The following is a 27939-nucleotide window of genomic DNA, read 5'->3' on the forward strand; positions in this document are numbered from 1 at the left end:
ATATTCAATCGCCAATATTCTGCAAATACAATCAAAGCATCATCATCTCGTTGCTCTATCGATAGATTAGCTATTCGTTCATTAAGATCTGATCAGAAGCAGCTGATCAGTTGGACTTGTTTGCTGCGCACAAGCAATTCCACCAAAACAGGCTTAATCTCAGAAAAGGTGCTCATTTATGGGAATTACTTTCAGTCTCGGGGGGAATTTTGAAATCCTGGTCTGTCTCAAAGCGGTTAATCTGGAGCCATATGGTAACCCTAGGTAATTGTCCTGACAGTCTGCCGTTCCCCCGATGAGTGTTTTACCTTCCGTTTGTTTACATACCTCTTTTTTACGTACTGTTTTTGTGTTTTATTAGGATTATTTTGTTAAAATTGCCTGCATAGAACCCAACTTCAGCTCACAATACGTGCATAATTACAACTTGAAAATGATCGGCACTGTCTGTATCAGAACTCACACGCTTTGTATAAAATAGAACAGTTGACTTTAATAATTAAATCTGCACTTTGCACATTTGTTTTTTTTATTGATTTGTATCTATTTGCGATGAGCTGTGTGATTTGGTGCATTTGTTTATTATGATGATTTGTATTTAGGCTATTAGCAGCGCTGTTGCCTCACAGCTCCTGGGTCCTGGGTTTCATTCCACCCTCAGGGGTCTGTCTGTCTGTCTGTCTGCCTGCGTGGATTGCAGGTTCTCCCTGTGTCCGCGTGGGTTTTCTCCGGGTACTCTGATTTCCTCCCACAGTCAAAATACATGGTGTTCAGACTGATTGGTCACTCGAAATTGCCCTATGAGTGTCTGTCTGTGTGTATGTGGTGCCCTGCGATGGACTGGCGTCCTGTCCAGGGTGTAGTGCTGTGCCTGCCGGGTTAGGCTCCGTCTTCCCTATAAATGATTGAGCGGTTATGATAATGGATGGATGGATGTATTTATTAGCATGTTTGCACATTGCTGCTCTTATTGTTAGGTGTTGTTTTAAACTATTCAATACATTTTACACTGTTGTATTGTGATTGCTGATCGTAGTAATTGATGGTTTGTTGTGCCTAATTCTGGGTCTGTGAGTGTGTGCCCACTACTCCTAAAAAAAAAAAAAAAAAAATGAAATGATTGTAGTTTAATTAATCAGTTTGTATTAATTTATGCATTCTTTCAGATATTTTACTGCACTTCTTTCTCAAACTTGTTATTGATGCACTGCGGGTATTTCAAAGAGGTACGGATGGCTCAGTGGATTTTTTTCAGGACTGGAATTCATTTTTAGGGGGACCAACCACCATATGTCAACAGAGTTTATTACTTTATTATTATTAATTTCTTAGCAGACGCCCCACCCCCGCTTACCCAGGGCGACTTACAGTCGTATACAAAAAAAAAAAAAACACATTTCAAGAATCACAGTCCAATTAGTAATACAATTTTAGAGCAAGATGAAATACAGTAACTTCAGTTCTAGTAAGTACAGCGGTTTACCGATCACTGTACCAAATCACATGATAAGAAACCACATTACCAACAACGGATACAGTTTAATAGAAGTAGCCTACTATTTAAATGCCATTGTCCTGATTGATAAGTTCTTACCTCCGGTTGCCCATTTATTTTTGCAAAAAAACCAACAATGTCAACGTCCTTTACAGCCCCCTACAACTAAATGACGGAAAAAACCCCGATACAATTAATATTTTATTTCCGCGGAAACCCCCAAGCAAAACGGTAATGTAATAATATTTATTCTAAACACAAAATAGGAGTTATTTAAATGAAGTGACTGTATTATAATAATGAAGAAAATGGTGGCGTTTCTAAGGTAATACTAATGATTAAAATGAATACTGGGAATTTTACATTGATTTTATAGCGTTGCTTTACACTTGCTTACCTCTCAGCATTAACTAAAGTAAGCATCCCCGACTGAGACAGTTGAGGCGATGACGTAGCATTATTCATTATAGCGCGAGATAACAATTGCAGGGTGTTGCATCTCCCGTACACTTAAACTTACCGAGGGCCAGGATTTTGAATGAATTTTTTTGTTAATCATTATTATTATTCATGCTACACGTTACTTTCAATGTGTAACCGAATGCCAGATGCTACCGTCCTACAAAACACTACAAATATGCTGTGATATGCTGTGTCTTCAGTGTCCTGCATTGCCGCCTTCCTGTATTATATTTCATTAATAGGTAAGCGATTGGACTTTTATTTTCTTGTTTAAAAATAGCAGGGTTTGCTGTAATAAAGCTAGATAAAAATAATAATAATAAAGATCGGCTGCCTTGTTGATATTTCTGTTAAATACAGCGCGTAAAAATAAATATCACTCATTTTAGTGGGTTACATGTTTACAGTCGCTATGGTTTTGTCATCTTTCATAATTATTTCATGCGTTTCTTTTTACTAGTTGTCGACCATCGCGGCCTAGCGCATTGCGAAGCCTGGAACTGAATTTCGGCCTTCTACGGGGTCTAGCACGTCCTCGGCGGCATGTACTCACGTTTTAACTAGCTTCAGTCATTCGAGGTAAGTAGCTGGGCAGGGCTACAATTGTGTTTTAATCCCGGCTGAGATAAAATAGCCTAGTATTGTATTATTGTTGGGAATGTTCAAAACCACCATAAAACTTGTCTGATGGACTATATTTTCTCCAAAGCGGTAGCATAAATAATAGAATTGTTCGTTTTTTGTAGTTTTTTTTTTTTCGTTTTTGTTTTTTCTGTGTATTTTTGTATCCATTTTATAAGCGGGATAACACACTCCAACCACACCCTGTCGTGTTATTGCTTACCTATATTTCACCAAAAGAAAACCCTGGAAAGTAACATTGTTCACTGAGGAACCGGGCTTATTAGGCCGATTTAAACATTTGTATAGGTCTTAGAAAAAAAAGGTTAATGGTTCCAATCAAGCCAATTAGGTAATTAAGAGCTGAGCTGGAATGGAAACCAGAAGAATCTCGCCCCTCCAGGACCGCAATTGGGAAACCCTGATTTAAACTATTATCTAGAAGTAACATGTGTAGTGTAGCAGCACCAGCGTTTACCTGTGAATCTACAAAGAGCAATAGATGTAGTAGAATGTAGTTACTTGTTGTCCACAGGAGGGCACTTCCGCTCCACCAAGCAGTGAAAAATATCCTGCTTTCAAAGTGCAGTCAAAAAACCTGCACTCAAGGCACAGTCAAATAGTGACTTCTTAACACAGATGGTCTCTTAAAAGATTTAATATTTGTTTCTGACATGCCTCCCTGTAATTGTTTGTTTAACATACACTGTAAAAGACTCGAAGATGGAATATGAACAAAAGGAAGCATTGTAATTGAATTACATTCATTTAGATACTAATGCATTTACAAATAATTTATTTTGTGAAAGCAATGAACATGCCAGTTCTCCTTTCCATTTCATAATGTTATACGTACAAAAAAAAAAGACAAAAATGGTTTGCTTAATAGAGGTTTGAGTCCACTGCTGGGTAAGAGAATTGTGGTCACTGGTCATGTTAGACAGGTGGTCTCTTAATACAGGTAAATTAAAGGACAGATATCATTGGGAGGAATTTAAAGTGGTGTCGCGGTGGGAATTATCCGACCTGTATTACTCCACGTCGGGGGTGTTCACAATATTCAGGGTTTCCTTGGAATGTGTCTTGCTTGACCTCTGTAGTCAAGAACAGTTACTTACTGTCGTGTTACTTCAGGAAAAACACTCACACAATATCTGTGGTAAAAGTGTCAGTCTGTTTTTCACAGCTGATGCATTTATTCTCTTTGTCACCCTGTCACACAATGGTTAACTCTTTTTATGACACTAATTGTCCTCTAGATTGGCTGGTTTATGTGTTTTTTATCCTTTTAGTCCTTGATAATGCACTCAATGTACTTTAATGTGGTACTCTTTATAGTAACCCAGAAAGTTCTTTGGAAACCTCACGTCCTCAGATTCTGTTGTAACAGTTTAAACTGCAGTCATTGTTCTCAAATGTCATTGTCCTTAAACACTTAAAATAACTAAACAACCACTTAAACATCTCAAATGGATAATCAAACCCCCAAAATAGATAATTAAAACTTAACATAGATTATTAAAAACTTATAATAGGTTATTCAAACTTTACGTCTAAATAGATAAGCAAAAACTAAAGATAGATAAACACTTAAACACCTAAAAATAGACAATCAAAACATTTTAAAATAGGTAATTAAAACAGGTAATTAAAAAACTTAACATTGATAATTCAAAATTTAGAATGAATATTTCAAATCTTAAAATGGATCATTCTTAAATGGTATAGTTCCCTCATAACTTGAGTGTGAAAAGAGATTTAGATTTTGGAATGCTGTTCCATTCAAAGAAAGTTTTCAGAGTTGAAATCAGTTTGGAGAAGCTTTTGGGCAGCCTGTAGTTGGATCACAAAGGCAGTCGAAGAGTTGACATGTTAGAGAAATTGAAATAAAAGTTTAAAGCTGCTACGGTGGGAAGAAACCGGAGCACGAAGAGGTGAAAACCCACACGAACACATGCAAACGCCACGCACACCTATGAGACCGGATATCCCATCCTCTTATTGAAGAGGTCTGCAGTCTTCCTGAAGTGCGTATTCTGAATGAACGAACACAGACCAGCACTTGAAGCGTTTCTTGTGGATTCCCTCATAGTGATACTCGACTGGAAAATTGTGTGCTGCGCAGGTCTTGTTACCCTTGATAATGTGCACCACACAGTGAGGAAGACTTCTACGCACACTCTCAGCTGCTTCCTCAATGCTGGCTTTTTTAATTTGTCTCTTAATCAACTGGTGAATTTGACTTTTAACCAGGGATTGTGGGTTAATATTATAGGACACTACAATTATCGTGTTATGATATTTGTGTCTAAAATGCCCTTCACCTTTGATCACATGAAACTCTCCAGATGAAATAAGGACAAAATTAGTCGAAGGGTTGAAAGCCCTCACTGACCAATTGACCCAGCCATACTTCTCAATTAACATCTTTAGGATGTCCCCAGAAACAGCGCTTCCCTTTTCCAAACAGACATTTTCAACATCAGCTTTTGCCTGATTTGGAAAATCATTCAGGTAGGCATTAATTTCTTCCCTCATTTTGCGCAGAATGTCGGCAGCTTTCTTGGACCACTCATCCATTGTTGCCTTCAGGTCGTCTTCAGTCTGCTTGGTATAAACTTTATGGTTCATCAAAGCATAGATTCCTTTGCACAACAGTCTATAAATGCAAGCACAGCCCTCGTCAATGTCGCGAGGGCTTGTCTTTTTGATATCCAGAATGGATTTTTCCATCACTCCTTTGTAGAGATTCTTAAGGTTATCCTCGATATCTAAAGCATCTGGGTATTCATCCAGGAATTCCTCAATCATTGACTGTTTCACTGGTTTGTAAGACTGGATTTCCTTCACATTCCTTATCGCGTCCCTTAGATTTTCTTCAATGGGAGAATATTTCAAATATACTCCACTGATTTCAATCTGCTTTTTTACTTTTGATGCCATTTTTGAAATTTGCTCTAATTCATCCTGTAATTTTAAGAACTCATCAGCCATGAACTTTTGTTCCTTGCTTTGTTGCTCACCTAACGCAAGCTCCAAAAGTGGTTTGCATATATCAACTAATGGTTTTAAACTTGAATCTGTCATTTCAATAACTTGCTGTAGTACTTCCAAAGCTAATTGAAAATTGTTGTGTTCAGTGACACAATCCATGGTGTTTGATGGCTGTAAGAAGAAAACAAAGAAAACAGTTAGTTTTTATTTTAAGCCAGTTGGCTAACAGGTAAGGGACAACAAGACAACAACAATTCTTGGAAACGTAATGTTTTGATAAAGTTGTGTAAACTCCCTCAATCAACTGTAATGTCCCTGCTTTCAGTTACTATGTGGTTTTCTGCCAATATATCTTTAGAGTTACCATACAGTATACTGTACAAGATGAGAACAGTGGGGCAGCAGTGTGGAGTAGTGGTTAGAGCTCTAGACTCTTGACCGGAGGGTCGTGGGTTCAATCCCAGGTGGGGGACACTACTGCTGTACCCTTGAGCAAGGTACTTTACCTAGATTGCTCCAGTAAAAACCCAACTGTATAAATGGATAATTGTATGTAAAAATAATGTGATATCTTGTAACAATTGTAAGTCGCTCTGGATAAGGGTGTCTGCTAAGAAATAAATAATAATAATCCTCTTGAGAGCTGCCATACAGTATACCTAACAAGACAAGCCCAGTATATCCTCATGAGAGCTACTATACAGTATACTATACAAGTCAAGTACAATATATCATCTTGAGAGCTACCATACAGTATACTGTACAAGACAAGTCCAATATATCCTCATGAGAGCTACCATACAGTATACTGTACAAGACAAGTACAATATATCCTCTTGAGAGCTACTATACAGTATACTGTACAAGGGAATGTATACATTGAAGCAAATCGCTGTGTCTGTGATGCGGAATCACTTTAATTGTAAATGGCAAATGCCAGGAATTTGCAGTGAAGCTTTATTCCACCACTGAACCGTCTCTCGAGGTGGCTCAGTCGCGGCACAGTACCGGTTCTGAAGCAGATGTTTCTCAGTGTAAACTGCAATGCGGCTACAGACACCACATTTTACAATCACCAGGATACACTTGTGGTCAGTCTAATTCAGTTTCAGTGTGCAACACCCAGTCGGGAAAAACACAATTGTGACGTCAAACTAAAACTGAGCACATCTGATCCCATCTGGTAGTGGAATCTGCAAACTCAAATCAGATGAGTTTGGATGGCTTCAGTCGGTCTGTTAGCAGTTTTAGTATTCCAATGAGAATTAAGCCATGAGTCATTGTGTTGTGGAGGAATGTTTTTAATTTTTACAATTCAAAGTAAGTTTAACAAAGAGCAAAACTAAAATATATTCAAAAGTTTGAAGTCCAGGCAGCAAAGATGTCCTCAGAATAATGGCTGTTGCTCATGGACAGATTTTGTGCAGCTGCATAAGTCATGATGATGTGTTGACAAAATCTTCTTCATAAACAATTACAAACTACAAATTACAAATCTCATTGTGACAGAAGGGGGCAAATGTGAAACTTTAGTTTCAAAGGTGTGTGTGTGGGGGGGGGGGGGGTCATTCTGTGAAACTGAAGTATAAAAGAGCAAAAGAAATAAGAGGGTTATTTTCTGTGTTTCTTTTTTTCCGTTTTATCTTCTATTAATGCAAAACCTTCAGTACGTTTACATGACCAAGCGCAATCAGACAATGTCTCTCTTCTGTGTGGAATATAATTGAAAACTGACTTTCGGAATATTCGACATATTTTACAAAAACAGTGTTTACTTGACTTTTGATAGCGAAATTCGTTTTCAGAAAACGTAATATTCTGAAAACTATCTGAAACATTTTGTGCGTTTGTTAGGGTCTGGGCCTTGCCCATTTAGGTAGTTTCTATAAATTCTACATCTATGGATTGGATCATAGACGGATTGGATGAGGACGGAGGGTACTGCGTGCGTGTGTTATTGAGTGCTGGACGGAATAATCTGGTTGGCTGGTCAGGATGGAGGGGGCGGGGGCAGTTTCCAGGGAGATGGAATGCTTGTGGGCTCGAGACATGGTGGTTGGTTGAGAGGAGTGTGAGGAGCAGGAGAGTATTCTGTGGATTGGAGGGATAGATTTTTTTTTTTTTTTTGGAAATACGGATAATAAGAATTTGTTTTAGCGTGGTCATAGCCCACAGTGATTTGTGTTCATTAATGAATTTTCAATTTACTTTGAATTACATCTCCGCATCTGATTATTAAATATCATTGCAATATATAATACGATATAAGACATACAATACTATATAAGACCTGGGAATCTTTGATTCCATTTTTGGTCGATTCTGCATCCCCTCCAATTATAAAACGTATGAGAAACAGAAAAAAAGTTTGTTTCTCTTCACTCACCAGACCATGATCTAATAGTACAGCACCTTTGTTGTTGTTTTTATTTTATGTCAGGTGGTTGATGAGCCTCCAGGCTTTTAATTTCCAACCTCTCTTCAGTCGAAATAGAAGAAAATAACTAGGCCTGCGAGCAAATTGTCGGGTGTGTTTGAAACCTCTTTACTCTCTAGTATGTGTCATCAATTTCCATAAATACAGATAAATTGGGACTGCTGAAGATTAGAAACACGGAACAAAGCCGAGGGGCTGACCAGAGTACTAACATGCTTTGCGAACTGTATGAAATCTCCGCGTAGGGCAATCCATTGGGGCCATAACGTATAGACGCAATGCGTAAGTGATTTAGGCAACGTATTACCAAAGTGACCAATGAAAGTGTAGCATATTTATCACGCGACCCCTCCTCAATGCTTATTTTAAAAATGATACGCGTATTGAATTGTTGTTTATGTGTATCTTCTTTTATGATTTAAGACAACAGGGCCATAATACTTTGATGCAGCGCGTCAGAACTTATTGATTAATCCTGCCTACATTCTGTTGTGGAATTTCAGGCACAGTCAATCATGTTGTAACCTGTCAAACAGGGTACTTTTGTGATTTATGTACCATTCAAGAGCTGCCATTCTCTCCGCGCCCACTTTCCGACCGCAGTGTGCAGTTAAAGAGAGAGAGCCACGTACAAGCAGCTGAACTCGTCAAGCAGCTTAACAGAGGGGGGGAAAAGACAGTAACAGTAGTTCACATACACACAACACAATTTCCTAGCATTGTAATAGATTCAGGAAAAAATAAACCTTATTCATAGTTAAAATAAAATATGTATATATATATTTATAAAAACTAGTAACTCATTTTCTAAGCGCAATTAGCCACTCCAGGGTGTTGGTTGTGCTGTAATAACTGCACTTCCAGGCCTGCGGCCTCGTGCCTTACTACATCCTGGGCGTGTAGTTATTACACCAAAACCAACACCCTGTCATGGCTTATTGCTTACTTAATATTGCCAAAAGGCTCGTGGTAGTTTATGGAGTTTTGCACACGGTAAACTTTTTTGCTCATTCTCAGTGATATTAAGAGGTTTTGATTGTCTATACCTATATATATATATATATATATATATATATATATATATATATATATATATTAATGATGTTGAAGTCCTTTGTTAGTTTTTATTTTAAGATGGGTAGCGCTCCTGTAAGTATTTTTTTTTTTTTTTTTGCACAGATAATTGTATAAGGAACTTGAAATCTCCAACACTTTATGAGGCATACAATTTAAAAGTTTTAATTAAGCAAATTGTTAGTTCAATTAAGTGTTCAATAACAAAAACCAGCAGACACAGGACCAGGGTTGACAACCAGTGCTGAGAGAGAGAGAGAGGAGAGAGAGAGAGAGAGAGAGAGAGGAGAGAGAGGAGAGAGAGGAGAGAGGAGAGAGAGAGAGAGAGAGAAGAGAGAGAGAGAGAGGAGAGAGAGAGAGAGAGAGAGAGAGAGAGAGAGAGAGAGAGAGAGAGAGAGAGAGAGAGAGAGAGAGGAGAGAGAGAGAGAGAGAGAGAGATGTTATCTGGCCCTAAAAACACATGACTGCCTTTTGCTGATACCTGACCAGGGTGGAAGACAACACACACAGATCTTAAAATACAGGCTCAGTAAGCACAGTGGCCTGGCCATTGAGACCGGCCATCAGCACAGGCAGGCGTGGCTACCCGTCAGCTCAGTCAGCTCCAAACAGATACACTTTCACTGCAGTGCTCAAACTATATTAAAACAAGGGGTACATTCTTCTGAAAAAACCATCTCTGCTACTAAAAACTAATAATTATCCACCTTTACAAATCCTACACAGCCAATACGAACGTCCAACGTTCAGATCATGCTGCATCACTGGGAGATATATGTAGAGTTAATTCATTATTAACTGACACTTGCACCAACTATTATAAATCACATATGAGAAAGCAGCCAATCACAGATCAGCATTTCCAAACATACCTATACCTCTTATGTATAACTGTCATCCCGCAATGGAATTCAGGGAATTTGAACAAATAAAAAAACTTTTATTTAAAAATTTCCTCGCTATAGAATAATACCATAAGAGCGGCTACCATAAGAGTCGCTGGTTGAGTGCTGGTGACTTGAGCGCTCCCCACCCCCACTCAGCCAATTGTGTGCCACCCCCTGGGAACTCCCTGTCATAGTCGTCAATGGCATAGCCCAGATTCAAACCAGCGATCTCCGACTCCGGAGCCCCAAGTTTATTTTTAAGAAATCGTTTTGCCACAGTCACTAGCCTAAAAACACAGCACAGATCGGCTCACACTAGGTCAGTTGCAAATGAGAATCTTGTCAAATGATTTATCTGGTTAAATATCGATTAAATAAAAACATAAAAATAAATACAATTTGCTCCCACAACAATCTTAAAGTACCTCAACTCCCCTCCTACCTCTCCCCTCCACCCTGCCCTACCTCCTCCCCTCGGCTCCTCCCATCTTCCCTCCCACCTCCCCGTCAATTCCTGGAAAAGAATAAAGTTTTCTCTGCTTCCTCAATTGACCAATGGTTAAGCTTCCTGCTTTTAGTTACTTTTTTTTTGTTGCCAAATTCAGCAAATCCTTGTTCCCTAAAACTGCTTGCTTTATATTTCATTCCTATACATTTTTAGTTTTAGCTTATGTACAATTTTTCTCCCTGCAATCCAGCAAAACCTGACATATAAAACTGAAAACATTGGCAAACAAATAATGCTAAAAGTGTCAGCCTGGAGGAGTGCGGGCAAATTAAAGAACTTTAATAAACAATAAACAAACAAAAGGGCACGATAGCAAAACAGAACGACACAAACTACAAAACCACTAAATACACAAAAACTCAGACTTTCTCTTTCCAACACACTCTTGCTCTCTCCCAAACACTCAACCAACCTAGCATACCAAATCACTCCCCTTATATACAGGTGCCTGGACTATTGGGCAATTCGAACCTTATTAGCCCAGGCACATTCCCTGCATTGCGCCCACAAACTCGTTCACTCACCAATCCACACAGCAAACTCGCTCACATTCACCCTAAACACAACAAGACCAACACAAAAACACAAAACAGGCTGCACCCCATCACAAGCTATAACTATTCTGTATTAACACATTTTTATGACAGCAATTACATTAGTATAAATTGCTGTATAGTCTGAATGTATAGTCATACTATGAAATTAGTGTTAGTTTTTATTACAGCAAGTATAGTAAACAAAGAAACTACAGTAAAACCATGTTACATTATGTAGGATCAACTGAAGTGCACTTTATTAACTTTATTTGAACACTAGAATCACAGAGCACCAGAACAGTCATCAGAACCAACAGAGATTGCCACAACTATGTCTCGAGTGTCTATGAGTTTAACTAACAGTTAAAAACTATTTATTTGGAAGGCATAATCATATAGAACAGTTACTTTTAGGATTTACCAAATAATACACACTGATTTTGTATTTTCTGTTTGAATAAAACACAAAAACTAATGAAAACTGTGAAATGCTGCTTGAAATAAACTTTTGAAAAGTTATTTCTAAAAAACATCAAATTTTCTAGCAGTCATTATTTAAATGCTTAACAGTTTGGTTATACCCAGGTAGAACACAAATGTATTTTAAAACTTGCCTGAAATATCAGATTAGGTATAATTAGAGATAAATGATTATGTTTAATTCTGAGAGATTCCAGAGACCAACACCAGGTTTAAAATCAATTCAGAACATGTAAAAGCAAAATAGTATATGGGTAACGAAAACCATACTCACAATGCAAACAAATATGTCAGAGCTGGGGATGAACTGGGGATGTCAGTCTCCGATCTGAGCACAGATAAGGAGGAAGTTTGATCGAACTCCGTCCGTCGGTCTAGTTCAATTTGCTGTTATTTAAATCTGGTATTTATAGGTTTTTTTTGTTTCTGACAACTCCAGCCCCTACAGGAGGACCGATGCAAAATTAACCATTTACAAGTAACCAACGCCTTTTGGCAAATTGCCTATTGGCTACATGTTAATGTAAATCATACATATTCAGTACTTCAAAACCAATGAAAATTATACACTTTCCTAAATGGTCAATGTCACAACTACATTTAGGAAAGTGTATAATTGTTATACACTTTCCTAAATCTTTAGTTCAACTTCTCCTTTTGTGGTTACAAAAACTTTATTTTGGGTCCACTTGTGTCCTCAAAATCTGCATCCTGTCACGCAAAAAAAATTCAGTACATTTGTCACTATTCGTCAGCAGTATTTCTCTTAAATATACACGGGCATCTGCTTTTCAATTGTAGCTTTTTTCATCAGAAAAAACAGTTCGACTGTTTTCGTAATTAACAAAAATGCATCTGCCTTCTTTTTCTCTCTTTTTTTTCTTACAAGCTTTGGGGTGTCTTAAAAATAAGTGTTGTTGTATTTGTGGGATAGGCTATCTAACTTGTTGCGGCTCTGGTATAGGTCTCTATATTATTCCAGCAAAGCCCTTATTTTATATCCAACCTGACAAACTATTTAGGGTTAATCTTTAGGTTGTGTTTCGGGGGGCAGCGGAGAGTCACGTTTCTATCTTCTACTCAATCACTACTTTAACCTGATACCTATCTTGTGACCCTAGCATCCTGATTCTACCTGCACCTGATCTGTTCTACTACTGTAATCCGATACCTATCTTGTGACCCTAGCAACCTTACCTACACCAGATCTGTTCTACTTCTATAATATGATACTTATCTTGTGACCATAACAACCTGATACTTCCTGCGTCTGATTTATTTCTGTCATTCTCTCTATATAAGAACTTCAATTCCATGTCCCTCCCTCTCTTGAGAGTTGTTTGTCCTCCATCCTCTTCTGATACTGTCGTTCCTGCACCAGTTTCCCGCTGGTGGGAAGTGATCTCACTTCTCCTAGCCTCTGGGCATATCATCTACTCGCTACAGGCACTCGTACCAGCGGGACCCCCGGCCACACAAACTGTCCTGTTGCAGCTCATGCGCTTTACTGTCAGTTTAATCTCTCCCCTATTGCGTTCCTTCTTTTCTTTTAGCCGGATACTGTGTCCCTACTAACATCAATGGGATAGTGAACACACTTCCCGGCAGTAAGCTATCTTTTCTATTTTCAGCAATGGGATAGGGATTCTCTTTTCCCGAGTTTCTTTCAAGGGCTCCATCCGGAATCCGTTCGGCCCCACTGAGTTGGGGCCTCTGTCGCCTCCCCCATATGGCATAGCATCCGCATCCAAGTCTCTCGCTCGACTCTTGCTCTGAGTATGGGGTACTAACTTTTATGTTTTCCAGGAATCGGGGGTCGCCCAGACCAGCCTTCTGTCATCGGCTTCTTGATCACAAGTCCGAAACCTGCTTTTCTATCCACTATCATCCCTTTATAAAGTAAATGGCACTCTTCCTGGGTGACATAAATCACACTAATCACCGCACGCTACCTTCTATTACTCGGAGTTGTCATGTGAATTAAGGCTTAATGTGAGGGAAAGAGATGGAAAATAAAACCGAAAATGACAAAGGTATTGATAAAGTTTTCTGTTCTCACTCAGTTGACCCAGGGTTGAACTTCCTGCTTTTAGTTTTGATGTGTGTGGTTTTTGTTTAATGAATTCAGTTCATTACCAAACACATGCAAATCCTTGTTCTGGAAAATACATGCTTGTTGTATTGTATTGCTATATATTTTGTCGAATGGTTGTAACCCTTGTAATCTTGCGTACACAGTTGGCTCTGGAATTTTTACTGACATCAGTGAAATGTAGTCCTGTGCGAATCATCCATTTTGTTTTACCCCAGATCATTTTTCCAGCGGTCCTCCACTTATTTTACAAGGCATTGGGACCTCCTGTAAAATTTCAAACTCACTCATGGTGTGTATTTTTAGTCCCGTGTGAATCGACCATGTCAGTGTTATGTTAGAATTAATATCAGTATTTCCGGTTCATTTGCCTCGATGCTGCTTATTTGCCTCGACTGGTGCTGTGAAATGCTTCGATCTTCACTGCACTTGTAAGTTATGCGGTTTCTTTTTGCAGGAAAACCTCCATTTTCCGAACACCTCTGTTAACCGAACACCTTCCTTGCATTTTTTTGTTTTTGTGTGTTGTGTGCATATTAGCCCTTTTAACTCAACCCCATTGTTTTCAATCCACCGGCACATTTAACTGCATGTCAGTATTACTCAGGCATCTAATAGCCACCTGCATGATTCGTGTCGCTATGGAAAGAGGAGATTCAGGGCTTAAAATGAGCCAATCCGGTGGAAAATGCCAGCTGTTGACCTAGTTTTGAGTATGATCAGCTGAGGCTGTCTACATACAAGGTTAATAAAGGGAGTTTGCTGTATACTCACTCGCGGTACGATATGTGTTATGTTAGAATTATTATAAGTGTTTTATTATTTATTTACTGTATTGGCTCGAATATAAGATAGGGTTTTTAACTCATAAAGAGCAGAAATGTCCTCAAAGTTTGGCAGGTCCAGTTGTGGAAAGAGTCCATTAATGTGTAAATCTTGATTTAGGAGTCCTGGAGTTTGAATGCAAATAGTTAGTTTTCCAAGAACTAAGTGTGAAGTTTTCTTTTAAAATCCAACCTCAAAAGTTGATTGGGGTAACTTGGGGATTGATTTTAATCTTCTAACTGCAAAAGCCTACTCTACCCTGTTAAATACCTCGGCTTTGCAAAATGATATCAAAATACAATTTGTTTCACCTTCAAGAGATTTTCTTGTAGTTGCAGTTCAGTTCAGAGTTCAATTTTCAGTGCAGATCAAAGTTCTTAAGTTGAAGAAAGGTTTTCTCAAAGAATGCGTCTCCTACAGCTCCAATGTGTGGAGCTGATTCTTCAATAACTGGTCGACAATTGATGAAAAAATCAAGACCTCAAATTATTCAAATCCCAGCCTTAAAATTGACGTAAGAGGTGTTCTGAAACATCTGCCAATCATTTGAGATTGACCCAGAATGTCACCTGATTGGTAGTTATCCTTAGAAAAAAGAACACAAGAATATAAGAAAGTTTACAAATGAGAGGAGGCCATTCAGCCCATCTTGCTCGTTTGGTTGTTAGTAGCTTATTGATCCCAGAATCTCATCAAGCAGCTTCTTGAAGGATCCCATGGTGTCAGCTTCAATAACATTACTGGGAAGTTGGTTCCATACCCTCACAATTCTCTGTGTAAAAAAGTGCCTCCTATTTTCTGTTCTGAATGCCCCTTTATCTAATCTCCATTTGTGACCCCTGGTCCTTGTTTCTTTTTTCAGGTCAAAGAAGTCCCCTGAGTCGACATTGTCTATACCTTTTAGGATTTTGAATGTTTGAATCAGATCGCCGCGTAGTCGTCTTTGTTCAAGACTGATCAGATTCACTTCTTTTAGCCTGTCTGCATACGACATGCCTTTTAAACCCGGCATAATTCTGGTTGCTCTTCTTTGCACTCTTTCTAGAGCAGCAAATACCTTTTTTTTGTAACGAGGTGACCAGAACTGAACACAATATTCTAGGTGAGGTCTTACTAATGCATTGTAAAGTTTTAACATTACTTCCCTTGATTTAAATTCAACACTTCTCACAATATATCCGAGCATCTTGTTGGCCTTTTTTATAGCTTCACCACATTGTCTAGATGAAGACATTTCTGAGTCAACATAAACTCCTAGGTCTGTTTCATAGTTCCCTTCTTCAATTTCAGTATCTCCCATATGATATTTATAATGCACATTTTTGTTGCCTGCATGCAATACCATGTGTCTGCCCAGTTCTGAATGCTGTGTAGATCATTCTGATGCCACAGTGTTTGCCACTCCTCCTATTTTTGTGTCGTCTGCAAATTTAACGAGTTTGCTTACTATACTAGAATCTAAATCATTAATGTAGATTAGGAATAGCAGAGGACCTAATACTGATCCCTGTGGTACACCACTGGTTACCTCGCTCCATTTTGAAGTTTCTCCTCTAATTAGTACTTTCTGTTTTCTACATGTAAACCACTCCCTAATCCACGTGCATGCATTTCCTTGAATCCCTACTGCATTCAGTTTGAGAATTCATCTTTTATGCAGGACTTTGTCAAAAGCTTTCTGGAAATCTAAATAAACCATGTCGTATGCTTTGCAATTATCCATTTTCAATGTTGCATCCTCAAAAAAGTCAAGCAGGTTACTTAGACACGATCCCCCTTTCCTAAAACCATGCTGAGTGTCTCCCAGGATATTATTATTATTATTATTAATTTCTTAGCAGATGCCCTTATCCAGGGCGACTTACAATTGTTACAAGATATCACATTATACATTATTTCACATTATACAGATATCACATTATTTTTACATACAATTACCCATTTATACAGTTGGGTTTTTACTGGAGCAATCTAGGTAAAGTACCTTGCTCAAGGGTACAACAGCAGTGTCCTCCACTGGGGATTGAACCCACAACCCTCCGGTCAAGAGTCCAGAGCCCTAACCACTACTCCACACTGCTGCCGCTGATATTGTTACTATATAGGTAATTTTCCATTTTGGATCTTATTATAGTTTCCATAAGTTTACATATAATAGAAGTCAGGCTTATTGGTCTGTAGTTACCCGGTTTGGTTTTGTCTCCCTTTTTCTGGATCGGTATTACTTTTGCTATTTTCCAGTCTGTCAGTACAACCCCTCTGTCAAGAGACTGTTGCATGATCTTGGTTAGCGGTTTGTAAATAACTTCTTTCATTTCTTTGAGTACTATTGGGAGGATCTCATCCGGCCCAGGGGATTTGTTTATTTTAAGAGCTCCTAGTCCCTTTAACACGTCTGCCTCTGTTATGCTAAAGTTATTTAAAACTGGATAGGAACAGGTTGACATGTGGGGCATGTTGTCCGTGTCCTCCTTTGTAAAAACCTGTGAAAAGTAATCATTTAATACATTTGCTATTTTTTTTTTTCTTCGTCTGTGATTTTGCCATTTGTGTCTCTTAGACATTTAACCTCCTCTTTGAATGTTCTCTTGCTGTTATAATATTGGAAAAACATTTTGGAATTGGTTTTAGCTCCCTTAGCAATATTGATTTCTATCTCTCTCTTGGCCTTTCTAACTTCCTTTTTGACTTGTGTTTGCAGTTCCAAGTACTCTTTCTGTGTACTTTGTTTTTGGTTCCTTTTAAACGCTCTGTAAAGTGCCTTTTTTTGCTGAATATTTTTTTCAATTGATCTATTAAACCATTTTGGCCATTTTGTTTTAGGTTTAGATTTGTCTACTTTTGGGATGTAATTGTTTTGCGCATCTAGAACTACATTTTTAAAAAACAGCCATCCTTTTTCTGTGGATGTTTTCTCTATTTTACTCCAATCTACTTCTGTTAGTCTCTGTTTCATACCTTCATAGTTTGCTTTTCTAAAATTGTAAACCTTAGCTTTAATCATTACTTTTGGGTTTTTAAAAAATACTTCATATGATACCATGTTGTGCTCTGAGTTTGCCAATGGATCTCTGATGTCTGTTTTAGTTATTCTGCCTTTGTTATTTGACAAGACTAAATCAAGGCATGCCTCCCCTCCAGTCGGTGCCTTGACAAATTGCGTTAGGAAGTAGTCATTTGTCATTTCCACCATTTCAATTTCATCCGTCGTGCCCCCCATCGGGTTTTCCCATTTTATACGGGGGAAGATGAAATCCCCTATTAGTATGGCTTCTCCTTTTCTACACGCATTTCGAATGTCATTGTATAACAGATTATTTTGCTCAGCGTCTGAATTTGGCAGTCTATAGCATGCTCCTATTATTATGCCGTTTGAATTTGTGTCCATTATTCTGACCCATATTGATTCTGCATTGTTTCCTTTGTCCTGATTTAACACCTGGGCTTCAAGACTATTTCTTATGTATAGCGCTACCCCTCCGCCTCTTCTGTCCTGCCTGTCTTTCCTATACAGTGTATACCCACTAATATTATATTCGTCTCCATCACTCTCAGACAACCAAGTTTCTGTAACACCCATCACATCGTAGTTACTTGTTAGTGCAGTAGCTTCAAGCTCTAACATTTTGTTTCTGAGACTTCTAGTATTAAGATAAATACATTTAATAGTTGTCTTACTGTTTTTGTTTTCTCCCCCCTTTCTAGTTTAAATGCTTCTGGAAAGGTGTGTCCTTGAACTCTAAAAAATTTACTTCCACACCCTTGTCCATCAAGTGTGTTTTAAAAAGTAACTTTAGAAAAGTCTCTTTTATTAATAACTCCACTGTGCTCCTTCCTATCTCTGGTAAACCTTCAGATTCATGTTGCCCACATAAGATATGAATCATTTCATACCTTACATATCACTACTTAAAGCATGAGAAATACAAACACATTTTGTTATAATGTATTATCTATTTGTTGATTTTAAAGTATAACGTAATCTTTACAGATTCAACTATGTATCTGCCAAATTTATTTTAAGATTCAGAACAATACAAATATTTTAATACTTAAAGAGGAACTTGGCAGTTACATGAAAAATAAAAGATAAACAATCCCACCTTTTGTATGTTCCAAAACATCTGCATAATGCCACACTGCCAACGTCCAAAAACAAGTACTCCTAATGTAGCAGCGCATTAGCTATAAAATGTCCATATAGCAACACTAACTAGTGAGACAAGCATGGTCCGCTGGTACATTTTGGACGTTGGCAGTGTGGCATTATGCAGATGTTTTGGAGCATACTATTATACAATAACCAAACACATTCAGACAGCAAGGTGGGATTGTTTATCTTTTATTTTAGTTCCTCTTTAACATCATACAGTCACAAGAATACAATTTTACACATGTCAGTAATTATAATGTATACAGTATTTGGTATTGTTGGTTTAAGAAACTTGTGAATAAAATGTTAGTGTTTTCATTATATTTAGAAAGTTTTATGGAAACTAAATATTTGAAATTTTGTATTTGGGAACATTTCATTAAGAGACTCAAATTTCAGTAGACATTTTAACCCTTTGCAGTCCATTTATTGTGCGGCTGTCAGGCTGGTCAGGTCCAATTAATTTTTATGAAAAAAAATAAAATTTCAGACATGTGCAGTTTAAATTGAAATAAAGTGACTTTATTTGCTTAAAGGAACAAAGCAGTGTAAATCCAAAGGGCTCCCTACACAAAGACACCAGTAGCAAAATTGTGAACAAAAAACATGTTTTTATTATTTTTATATATATATATATATATATATATATATATATATATATATATATATATATATATATATATATATATATATAAATTAAAAAATTGATTATAGTACCTTTAGAATAATCAGACAGGTGCAACACTTTTTACAAATCAATTGCACTATTGCCAAACAAAAAAAAACAAAAACAAAATAACTAAAAACAATTTTTCATCAATTTTATAACTATTTATATCAGACGAGGTCTGCAAACAAAAAAAGGCATTTACACTGACAGAAATTATCTGTATGTGTCCATGGTATGGTACCTTTCAAAGCAGTCACCTGGGTGCAACCCTGGCTGCCTTGAGCAGGTTCTGCAGAACCATACAGTCTCTCTTCTCCCCCCTTTTGTCTTTCTGTCACTGCACACTGCACTGTCTTTGGTGCTCTTTCCTTCATTTTTTGCGATGAAATGTGGCTTTTCATTCAGTCTTTCCTCTCTGTCTGTGGATGATGGACGACCACGTTTTCTGGAGCCAGGGTTGCGCACATTTCCCACCAGTTGTACCAGTAAGTCTTTCCTGAAGGTTTTATGGCGAACAGGTAGCTGTCCTGATTCCACCTTCATCAAATTGAACAGGATAGCACTGTTCACAATTGCTACTTCCAGCAGCCAAAAGAATATCTTCCTCCCCCACTTCAGAGATTTCCTTGTAAAAGCATAGCTGGCACAGTAATGATCCGCCCGGTCCACTGCACCCATCTTGCTGGTGTAATCGCAGATCACTGAAGGCTTGTCCAGCTCTTGAATTTCTTCTCGCTTGATGGTGCGTTGTACCTTCTCACAGTCACTGCCTTGGAAGGTGCTCAACATGAGCACTAGCCGTTTGTCCTTCCATCCTACCACCATGACATTGTTGTCCTTGCTGAATGAAACTGCCTCATTTTTTTTCAGTTTGAGGCCTTGCTTCACTGGTGCTGGCAATCCTCTTCTATTGGCCATTACTGTTCCAGTAAGATGGATTTTGATTTTGAGCAGTTCCATGGCCAGGTCGTAACCTGTGTAAAACCTGTCTGTAAACAAATGAAAGCCATGTCCATTTGTTGTCTGCAGCAATGCTTCACACAGGTGAAGAACAATCCTTGATGAAAACGGCATGTCTGGTCTCAGCAGGGAGTCTGTAGTTGGGCTGCCAAAGTAAGAAACAATAGCAGAAACATAACCAGCTTCACAGTCAGCTAAAACAAACACACACACCCCACTTGGTAGGCTTCTGAGGATTGTAGCACTTGAAGATAATCCTTCCTTTGAAGCCAACGGTGCTCTCATCTATGCAAATGTCTCGACCTGGGATGAATAGCTCACTGCATTTTGTGTCTATGTAGCTGACCACATTCCTGACCTTCTGTCCTCTGCTAACAAAAGCACTCTGAGGCACCTGGGTGGGGGAGGGGAAAGGTGCAGCATCCAAAAGATCTGCAAGAAACGTGATCTCTTGAATACATCAAAACCGCATTCTGTCGGTCCATTCCTCAGAGAAATATTCTTTTATGTCTGTTTTTACATTCAGTCCCATATTCAGCACAACACCAAAAAATGCCTTAATCTCAGGTAATGTAACAGGTTTCCAGGAGTTTCAAATAGAATTGTGACGCCGCGGTCCTGTTAGCTTTACGCTCGCATGTCTATTAGTCTCATTCACAATTTCAGTAAACAAAACGTTAGTTGAAAAGTTGAAAAATCTCCAGTGCAGTTCTCAAAGTATTATTACCTTGAAATCCCTTATTTCTCACAGTAAAAGGGATTTTTGTGAAAGCATCCGCACTTACAGATGCGCGTCTCCATTTGCTCTCCGGTTGTGCATCTGGTTCGTGGTCACTTGCCTCCGATTCATCAGAGTCCTCAATAAGAGAAAAATGTACTTCCTCATCACTAGATTCTTCAAAATCATCCTCCAAAATCATCTGTATTTTCTTCTTGCTCCATCATCTGTGCAAGCTCTTCAGGCTGCATTGCCTTTCTCTGTCTCCAACTGTACAAAGTCGCCAACTGTACAAATGATCATAAGCTGCTATAATTAAATTCCATGTAGTTGGCAACCAGTTTGGTACTGTAAATAAATGTGTGTACAGTTTCTGCAAAAGTTTTGTTGTTAGTCACACCGCCGTCTTATAAAAGTACTATAGAAGATGAAGCAACGGGGGCACTCGAGTGGTACATCCAGTAAAGACGCTCCACGTGGAGTGCAGGATGCGCACTATATTCTGGACATCACGAGTTCGAGTCCAGGCTATTCCACAGCTGACCGTGGACGGGAGCTCCCAGGGGGCGGCGCACAATTGGCCGAGCGTCACCCAGGGGGAAGGAGGATTAGGTCGGCCAGGGTGTCCTCGGCTCACCGCGCACCAGCGACCGCTGTAGTCTGTGGGCTTGCTTGTAAGCTGCTCGAGAGCTGCATTGTCCTCTGACGCTGTAGTTCTTGGGTGGCTGCATGGTGAGTCCGCAGTGTGAAAAAAAGCTGACGGCACACTTCGGAGGACTGTGTGTTCGTCTTCGCCCTCCCGAGTCAGCGCAGGGGTGGTAGCGGTGAGCTGAGCTTAAAAAATAATTGGCCATTCTAAATTGGGAGAATAATATAAAAATAAAATTGGGAACGACCTAAAAAAAAAAAAAAAAAAAGAAGCAGCGACAACGTCTTTACAAAGGCTAGTATTCCAATTCCGAATATGTGTTCGGAATATTGCCATTCGGAAAACGGACTGTACCCTTGAGCAAGGTACTTTACCTAGATTGCTCCAGTAAAAATCCCAACTGTATAAATGGGGTAATTGTATGTAAAAATAATATGACAATTGTAAGTTGCCCTGGATAAGGGTGTCTTCTAAGAAATAAAATAACAATAATAATTTCAGAATACCCTGTTTACATGGCATGGTATTGCTATTTAGAACGCATGGTATTCCAAGTACTGCCTGCATGTAAACGTAGGCCTACTGTATGATTTCTCAATAAATTAACAGTCTCTGTATAATTAGCAACATCGAAATTCAGCTGATTGGACAGCTGCATAAAAACAGGCAGAAATTAAACTGAAACAGAACTGTTTGTCCTGGCTCGGCTAAGTTATAATTTGACTGCCGCAGAGAATGCAGCTCTTCAATTGGTTGTTCGTATCACAGGTCCGGCTTTAGGAAAATGTTAGTCTTTTCACAGCAAGCGTGCCCTGATGGCACAACCCAAAACACGAGGGGTTTAAAATTCTGTGGGGCCTGTGACCCCAGTGCACTTTGCACAAGCAACAGTGATCATGTTAAAACCTGGATCAAAAAATAACCAAGTATCAATGGGTTTAACCTGTTTGAAGACCAGACGTTTTTCCGAAAACACAGCCACAGTACCGGATGTTTTTAGAGACAATTTGACTCTCTTCCTAAAAAGTCACTAAATATCCATTTTTTTTAGAAATTGGTGTCCTTGTTTCATGACACTCTGGGGAACATTTTACAGGACTTCACAAACCATTCAAACCTTTTAAATTTTTTACACTATATTTAGTCTTGTTTTTTGGGGAAAAAAATAAAATCGCTAAACATTTTTTTCATAATGACATATTTGTCATGCTATTTTCAAAGAAACAAAGCCGTGTTATGACTTGAGGGCCCTTACAATACTGGTTGAAAAAACATGATGCTTGGGCAAGTTACAAACATTCTTTGACCCGAGTGATATTTAGGTGATTGCCCTTCCTGTCTTTGAAAATCTTCAATAAATGTATCTTTAGCAGCAGAGACCTATAAATGATATTGTTTTGTTCAGAACACTCTAGCGAATATTTTACAATACATACATACTATTAGAACAGAGGTTTACTACCATTTTCTTTGATTGAATTCTGTAGGACATACAAGTTTTATGTAAATAATAATATGATCAAAAATTGTAAATATATATACAGAATATGAAAATATCAGCACGAAATCAACAGCTTAACCAACATAATAGAATAAAGAAAATATCAAAATGGTAATTGTTAAAAACCTAATGAAAACATATTGCCATAATAAACTAGTTTTTATGAATCTTTGCAACAGAGATTCTTACATTTTTTTTGGTGTCAGGACCCAGAACAGTGGTTATGTTTCCATTGCAGTAGATTTATTCGATACAAGTTTACGGATTAAAAAAAAAAATGCAACAAGCTCAATGGAAATGGGTATAATTCGCAAAACGTGTACATTTATTCAAACTTTTAAAAACCCTAGACCTCAGGGTTTTAGGAAAGTTGATATTTTCAGAAAATGCGAATTAAGGTGCCTTAATGCGCAGAACTTTAAATAGAAACAACTTTTCTAGCGTATTTCAGTTTTCGATGCGAATAACTTTAGGTCTGCCCACAAAGTCATCACTTCGGCCAGTTTGTCCGCTTTCAAATGCGCATAACATGTTATTGGCTTTGATATTAATGGAAACATAGCCACTGTCTCACTGCCTTTGTGCTGCGACCCATTTCATTTGAAAATGATAAAATATAAAAAAGTAAAATATCAAACATACAGCAGCAGTGTGGAGTAGTGGTTAGGGCTCTGGACTCTTGACCGGAGGGTTGTGGGTTCAGTCCCAGATTGCTCCAGTAAAAACCCAACTGTATAAATGGGTAATTGTATGTAAAAATAATGCAATTGTATGTAAAAATAATGTGATATCTTGCAACAATTGTAATTCACCCTGGATAATAATACATTTCAAAAGTCTTAATGGGACCAGTGAGATGCTTGGAAATTTGCCTGTTTTACTGGCTTACTTCAGATAATTTATACAAATTACTCAATACATTTTCCTACAATGCGACCCAGTAGAAAGGTGTTCACGACCCACTTTGTTCACATACTATTCATACCTACTATTTCTTAGCAGACTATTATATTTCTTAGCAGATGCCCCTATCCAGGGCAACTTACAATTATTACAAGATATCACATTATTTTTTACATACAATTACCAATTTATACAGCTGTTTTTTTTTTTTTTTTTTTTACTGGAGCAATCTAGGTAAAGTACCTTGCTCAAGGGTACAGCAACAGTGTGCCCCACCTGGGATTGAACCCTCCGGTCAGGAGTCCAGAGCCCTAACCACTACTCCACACTGCTCCACATAGTTTAAGAACCCATGCTTTACAACAAATAATGTACACTAATCTTGATTATTGCCTCTAAATAGTTCTTCGTTCGTTGTTTTCCAGTAGGAATACATTTTTATATCCACTCGTTTTATTAAACAACGTGACAAAAGTATATAATCAAACAATCAACACGTAATGAGTGTTTTGACATCATATTAGATGAAATACATTTGATTTTATAGTTTTTTTTTCCATTAATTGTTCTTGCCACTAACAAAATGCCTGTAGTCACCTCGGAGTCACCCTGGACCCCTGCCTCTCTTATTCCCAGCACATCTCCACTCTGGCACGCACTTGCCGATTCTTCCTGAGCAACATCCGAAGAATCCGACCCTTCCTCACCAACTACGCCACCCAGCTCCTGGTCCAGGTCTTGGTACTCTCCCGCCTAGACTACTGCAACTCCCTCCTGGCTGGCCTCCCTGCGTCCGCCACTCGTCCGCTCCAGCTCATCCAGAACTCCACTGCCCGCCTGGTGTTCTCTCTGCCTCGCTTCTCCCATGCAACTCCACTACTCCGCTCACTCCACTGGCTCCCGATCACTGCTCGCATCCAGTTCAAGACTCTTGTACTAGCCTACAGATGCCTTGACCAGACTGCACCCAGCTACCTCCAGACCCTCATCTCTCCCTACACCCCCACTTGACCTCTCCACTCCGCCTGCACTAGAAGACTGGCTCTACCTCCTCTACGCTCCCCTGCCTCCAGAGCCCACTCCTTCTCCACCCTCGCGCCGCAGTGGTGGAATGACCTTCCTACAGATGTCAGGATTGCCCAGTCCCTGACCACATTCCGACGTCTCCTTAAGACTCACCTCTTCAGACAGCACCTGTAGAACTCCTCTGTTTTTCCCCTGGGACACTTATCACCCTTCCTTAAATGTGCTTTACTTGCTCTTATCTGCCCCCTATTTTACTGCATTTAATCCTGTACTTCAGAGTACTGTAATCTGCCAAGTGTTTAATCTGTAGTATTTTGTATTTAATCATATCCTGATGTAACTATCACTGACATCTGCTGTATTATTGAATTGTATTTTGTCACACTTGTACTTGCTTGAACCAAAGTCATTGTTTTTATCTTGCTCGTAATTGTATTATTACTTGTACTGTGATACTTGAAATGTATTTGCTTACGATTGTAAGTCGCCCTGGATAAGGGCGTCTGCTCAGAAATAAATAATAATAATAATAATAATAATATTGACTGCCCAGTCACTGACCACCTTCCGGCGCCTCCTCAAGACACACCTCTTCAGACAGCACCTCTTTTTCTTTCTGGACACTATTTCACTTTGCCTTAATGCACTTTAACTTACCCTTATCTGCTCCCTATTTTACTGCATTTAATCCTGTACATTACAGAGTACTTTACTGTAATCTGCCACAAGTGTTATTCAATCTGTAGTTTTTTGCATTTCATCACTGACACTGTTATCTCCTCTGATATTGAATTGTATTACGTCTTACATTTGTACTTACTAGAACTGAAGTCATTGTAGTTTGTATCTTGCTCTTAATTGTATTAATAATTGTACTGTGTGATTCTTAAAAATGTATTTTTCGTATACGACTAGAAGTCGCCCTGGATAAGGGGGGCTTTGCTAAGATGTAAATAATAATATTGCTGAATACGCTCCTGCGATTTAAAAAAATTAATACGTCTCCCAGGGCATTGCTAGCCTGTACTGCTAGTTACCGTGTTACAATAACTCCCCAGAGTAATGCGTGTTTCAGATTGGAAATATGCGATCTTGGGCACAGTAGCCCACTTCAGTTGTATTGTGTATATGCGGTCCTGGTCCTTGTTTGATGAATTGCTTTAATGTATCTTGTTATGGTTTTTTTTTTTTTTTTTTTTTTTTTTTTTACATACAGTTTCTTAATTTTTTAGTTTTTTTCCCTCATATTGTTTTATATAAATGTTGTTTGGGGATTTGTACAGCGCGTTGAGATGTCGTACGACAGGAATTGCACTTCACAAATATAAGTGATGATGATGAATCCAAAAGCATACACTAATAATCAACCATTGTTTAATGAATAAGGCTGTAGAAGAGTGTGGAGAACATCATCATCATTAGAATGTGTATCTCGGCTCCCTTTGTTGCATGATCTACATTGCAGCAGAATATGTTTTCTATTAATTAGAGCAATTCAAATAATTTAGCACAAATGCATATGACATTTGTCCACATGCATACATTTCTAACGTTTAACGTATCTAACGTTTATCATTATTATAGGCATTAGCATGGTGAATAAGCCCAATATTTAAAGGGCCATCACTGATTTTATGACAGGAATTGCACTTCACAAATATAAGTGATGATGATTATTATTATTATTATTATTATTATTATTATTATTATTATTATTATTATTATTATTATTTATTTCTTAGCAGACACCCTTATCCAGGGCGACTTCGTAAACAAAAATACATTTCAAGAATCACAGTACAAGTATTAATATGATGAGATTCCAAAAGCATACATTTGTAATCAACCACTGTTTTATTTTTCAGTGACCACTTGGAAACACTGTAATCTGCCCATTGCCCGGAAAAAAACAACAAGAAAACATGGAGAATAACAGTGGGAAAGATGTTGCGATAGCCGGTTTGAAACTGACAAAGGCTGCATTATCAATTATTGGGCAATTTTTCCCTATTGCTGGGTTGTTTGAGATAATCCCCAATGTAATCCTCAATAAAATTGACGACACCGAAATCAAGAAACTGGAGAAACAGTTTGGCGATATCAGCGACAAGTGTCAGCATCTTTGTGACCAGATGAAAGACCTGAATACCCAAGTTCAAGTTCAGACCCTGGAAGCCCAGTATTATACTGTCCTCTATAATATTGAAAATTCATTTGAAGCTTTTAAAGATTGCATGATGGCTATCGCCAATACCAGAGATGAAAAGGTCTTGGAAGAAGCAGAGAAGAAGTTTATAGCAATGGTGGTCAGGTATAAATTACGTAAAAACCTGACCACTCTGTATGAGGGGGTGGTTGGGGAAAAGAAAATATTCAGTGATCCCATTCTGGAGGTTTACTCGAAGCTTAACAATCCGGCATTGATGATGGCAGTGTGTGAGCGCCTGGAACATCACTTACGAAACGGGATCTCTGTGCTTTTGTACGAGACAGCTATAAGACATGATGAAGAGGTTTTAAAGAAAAGGGGTGAGGAGTGGGAAGCAAAGCTGAAAGATGCTTTGGATAAAATGAATAAGGCTGTAGAAAAGTGTGGTGAACATTATCATCATTAGAATGTGTATCTCTGCTCCCTTTGCAGCATGATTTATAATGCAGCAGAATACATTTGCTGCATACTTCTCTTAATTGAGTGGTAGAATGCCTGGCCCAGGCTATATCTATATATCCATTACTTCTTATTCTGCTCTATTCACTGTTTAAAATGAAGTAATTAAACAAATATTCTATGTTAAAATAACATAATTGGTAGTGCTTTAACATTATATATAGTACATATTGACTGGAGAGGAGGGATATAGTATAGTCCCCCCCCCCCTTCTCCACTATATCCTTCCTCTCAAGTCCATATTTAATATTTATGTGCTCTCCTCTGAACAAATAACAGG

At 38.4% G+C, this 27939-nt stretch overlaps 1 protein-coding gene and 1 long non-coding RNA gene across 3 annotated transcripts; one reads left to right on the plus strand and one right to left on the minus strand.

The window, feature by feature from the left end:
• The first annotated feature begins 1556 nt into the window (after nucleotides 1-1556).
• On the plus strand, nucleotides 1557-26887 carry LOC117418439 (uncharacterized). Of its 2 annotated transcripts, none has more exons than XR_004546814.3 (3): nucleotides 1557-2199; nucleotides 2418-2536; nucleotides 26857-26887. It is a non-coding gene; the product is annotated as an uncharacterized LOC117418439 (long non-coding RNA). The 2 variants fall into 2 exon arrangements; XR_009330824.1 differs by lacking the exon at nucleotides 26857-26887 and adding an exon at nucleotides 24602-26165 and having other exon boundaries at nucleotides 1558-2199.
• On the minus strand, nucleotides 3734-11908 carry LOC117418438 (uncharacterized). The gene is made up of 2 exons (XM_034031497.3): nucleotides 11769-11908; nucleotides 3734-5743 (listed from the first exon to the last, which is right to left on the minus strand). The coding sequence occupies exon 2, from the start codon at nucleotides 5729-5731 to the stop codon at nucleotides 4577-4579; it is 1155 nt and encodes a 384-aa protein (XP_033887388.1). The 5' UTR covers nucleotides 5732-5743; nucleotides 11769-11908; the 3' UTR covers nucleotides 3734-4576.
• Nucleotides 26888-27939: the final 1052 nt, after the last annotated feature.

The sequence above is a fragment of the Acipenser ruthenus genome, chromosome 13 (genome assembly GCF_902713425.1).
Source record: "Acipenser ruthenus chromosome 13, fAciRut3.2 maternal haplotype, whole genome shotgun sequence".
Classification (NCBI taxonomy): domain Eukaryota; kingdom Metazoa; phylum Chordata; class Actinopteri; order Acipenseriformes; family Acipenseridae; genus Acipenser; species Acipenser ruthenus.

Bases quoted from the DNA above. Each gene is read 5' to 3' on its own strand.
- LOC117418438 (XM_034031497.3), bottom strand. From the start codon at position 5,731: ATGGATTGTGTCACTGAACACAACAATTTTCAATTAGCTTTGGAAGTA.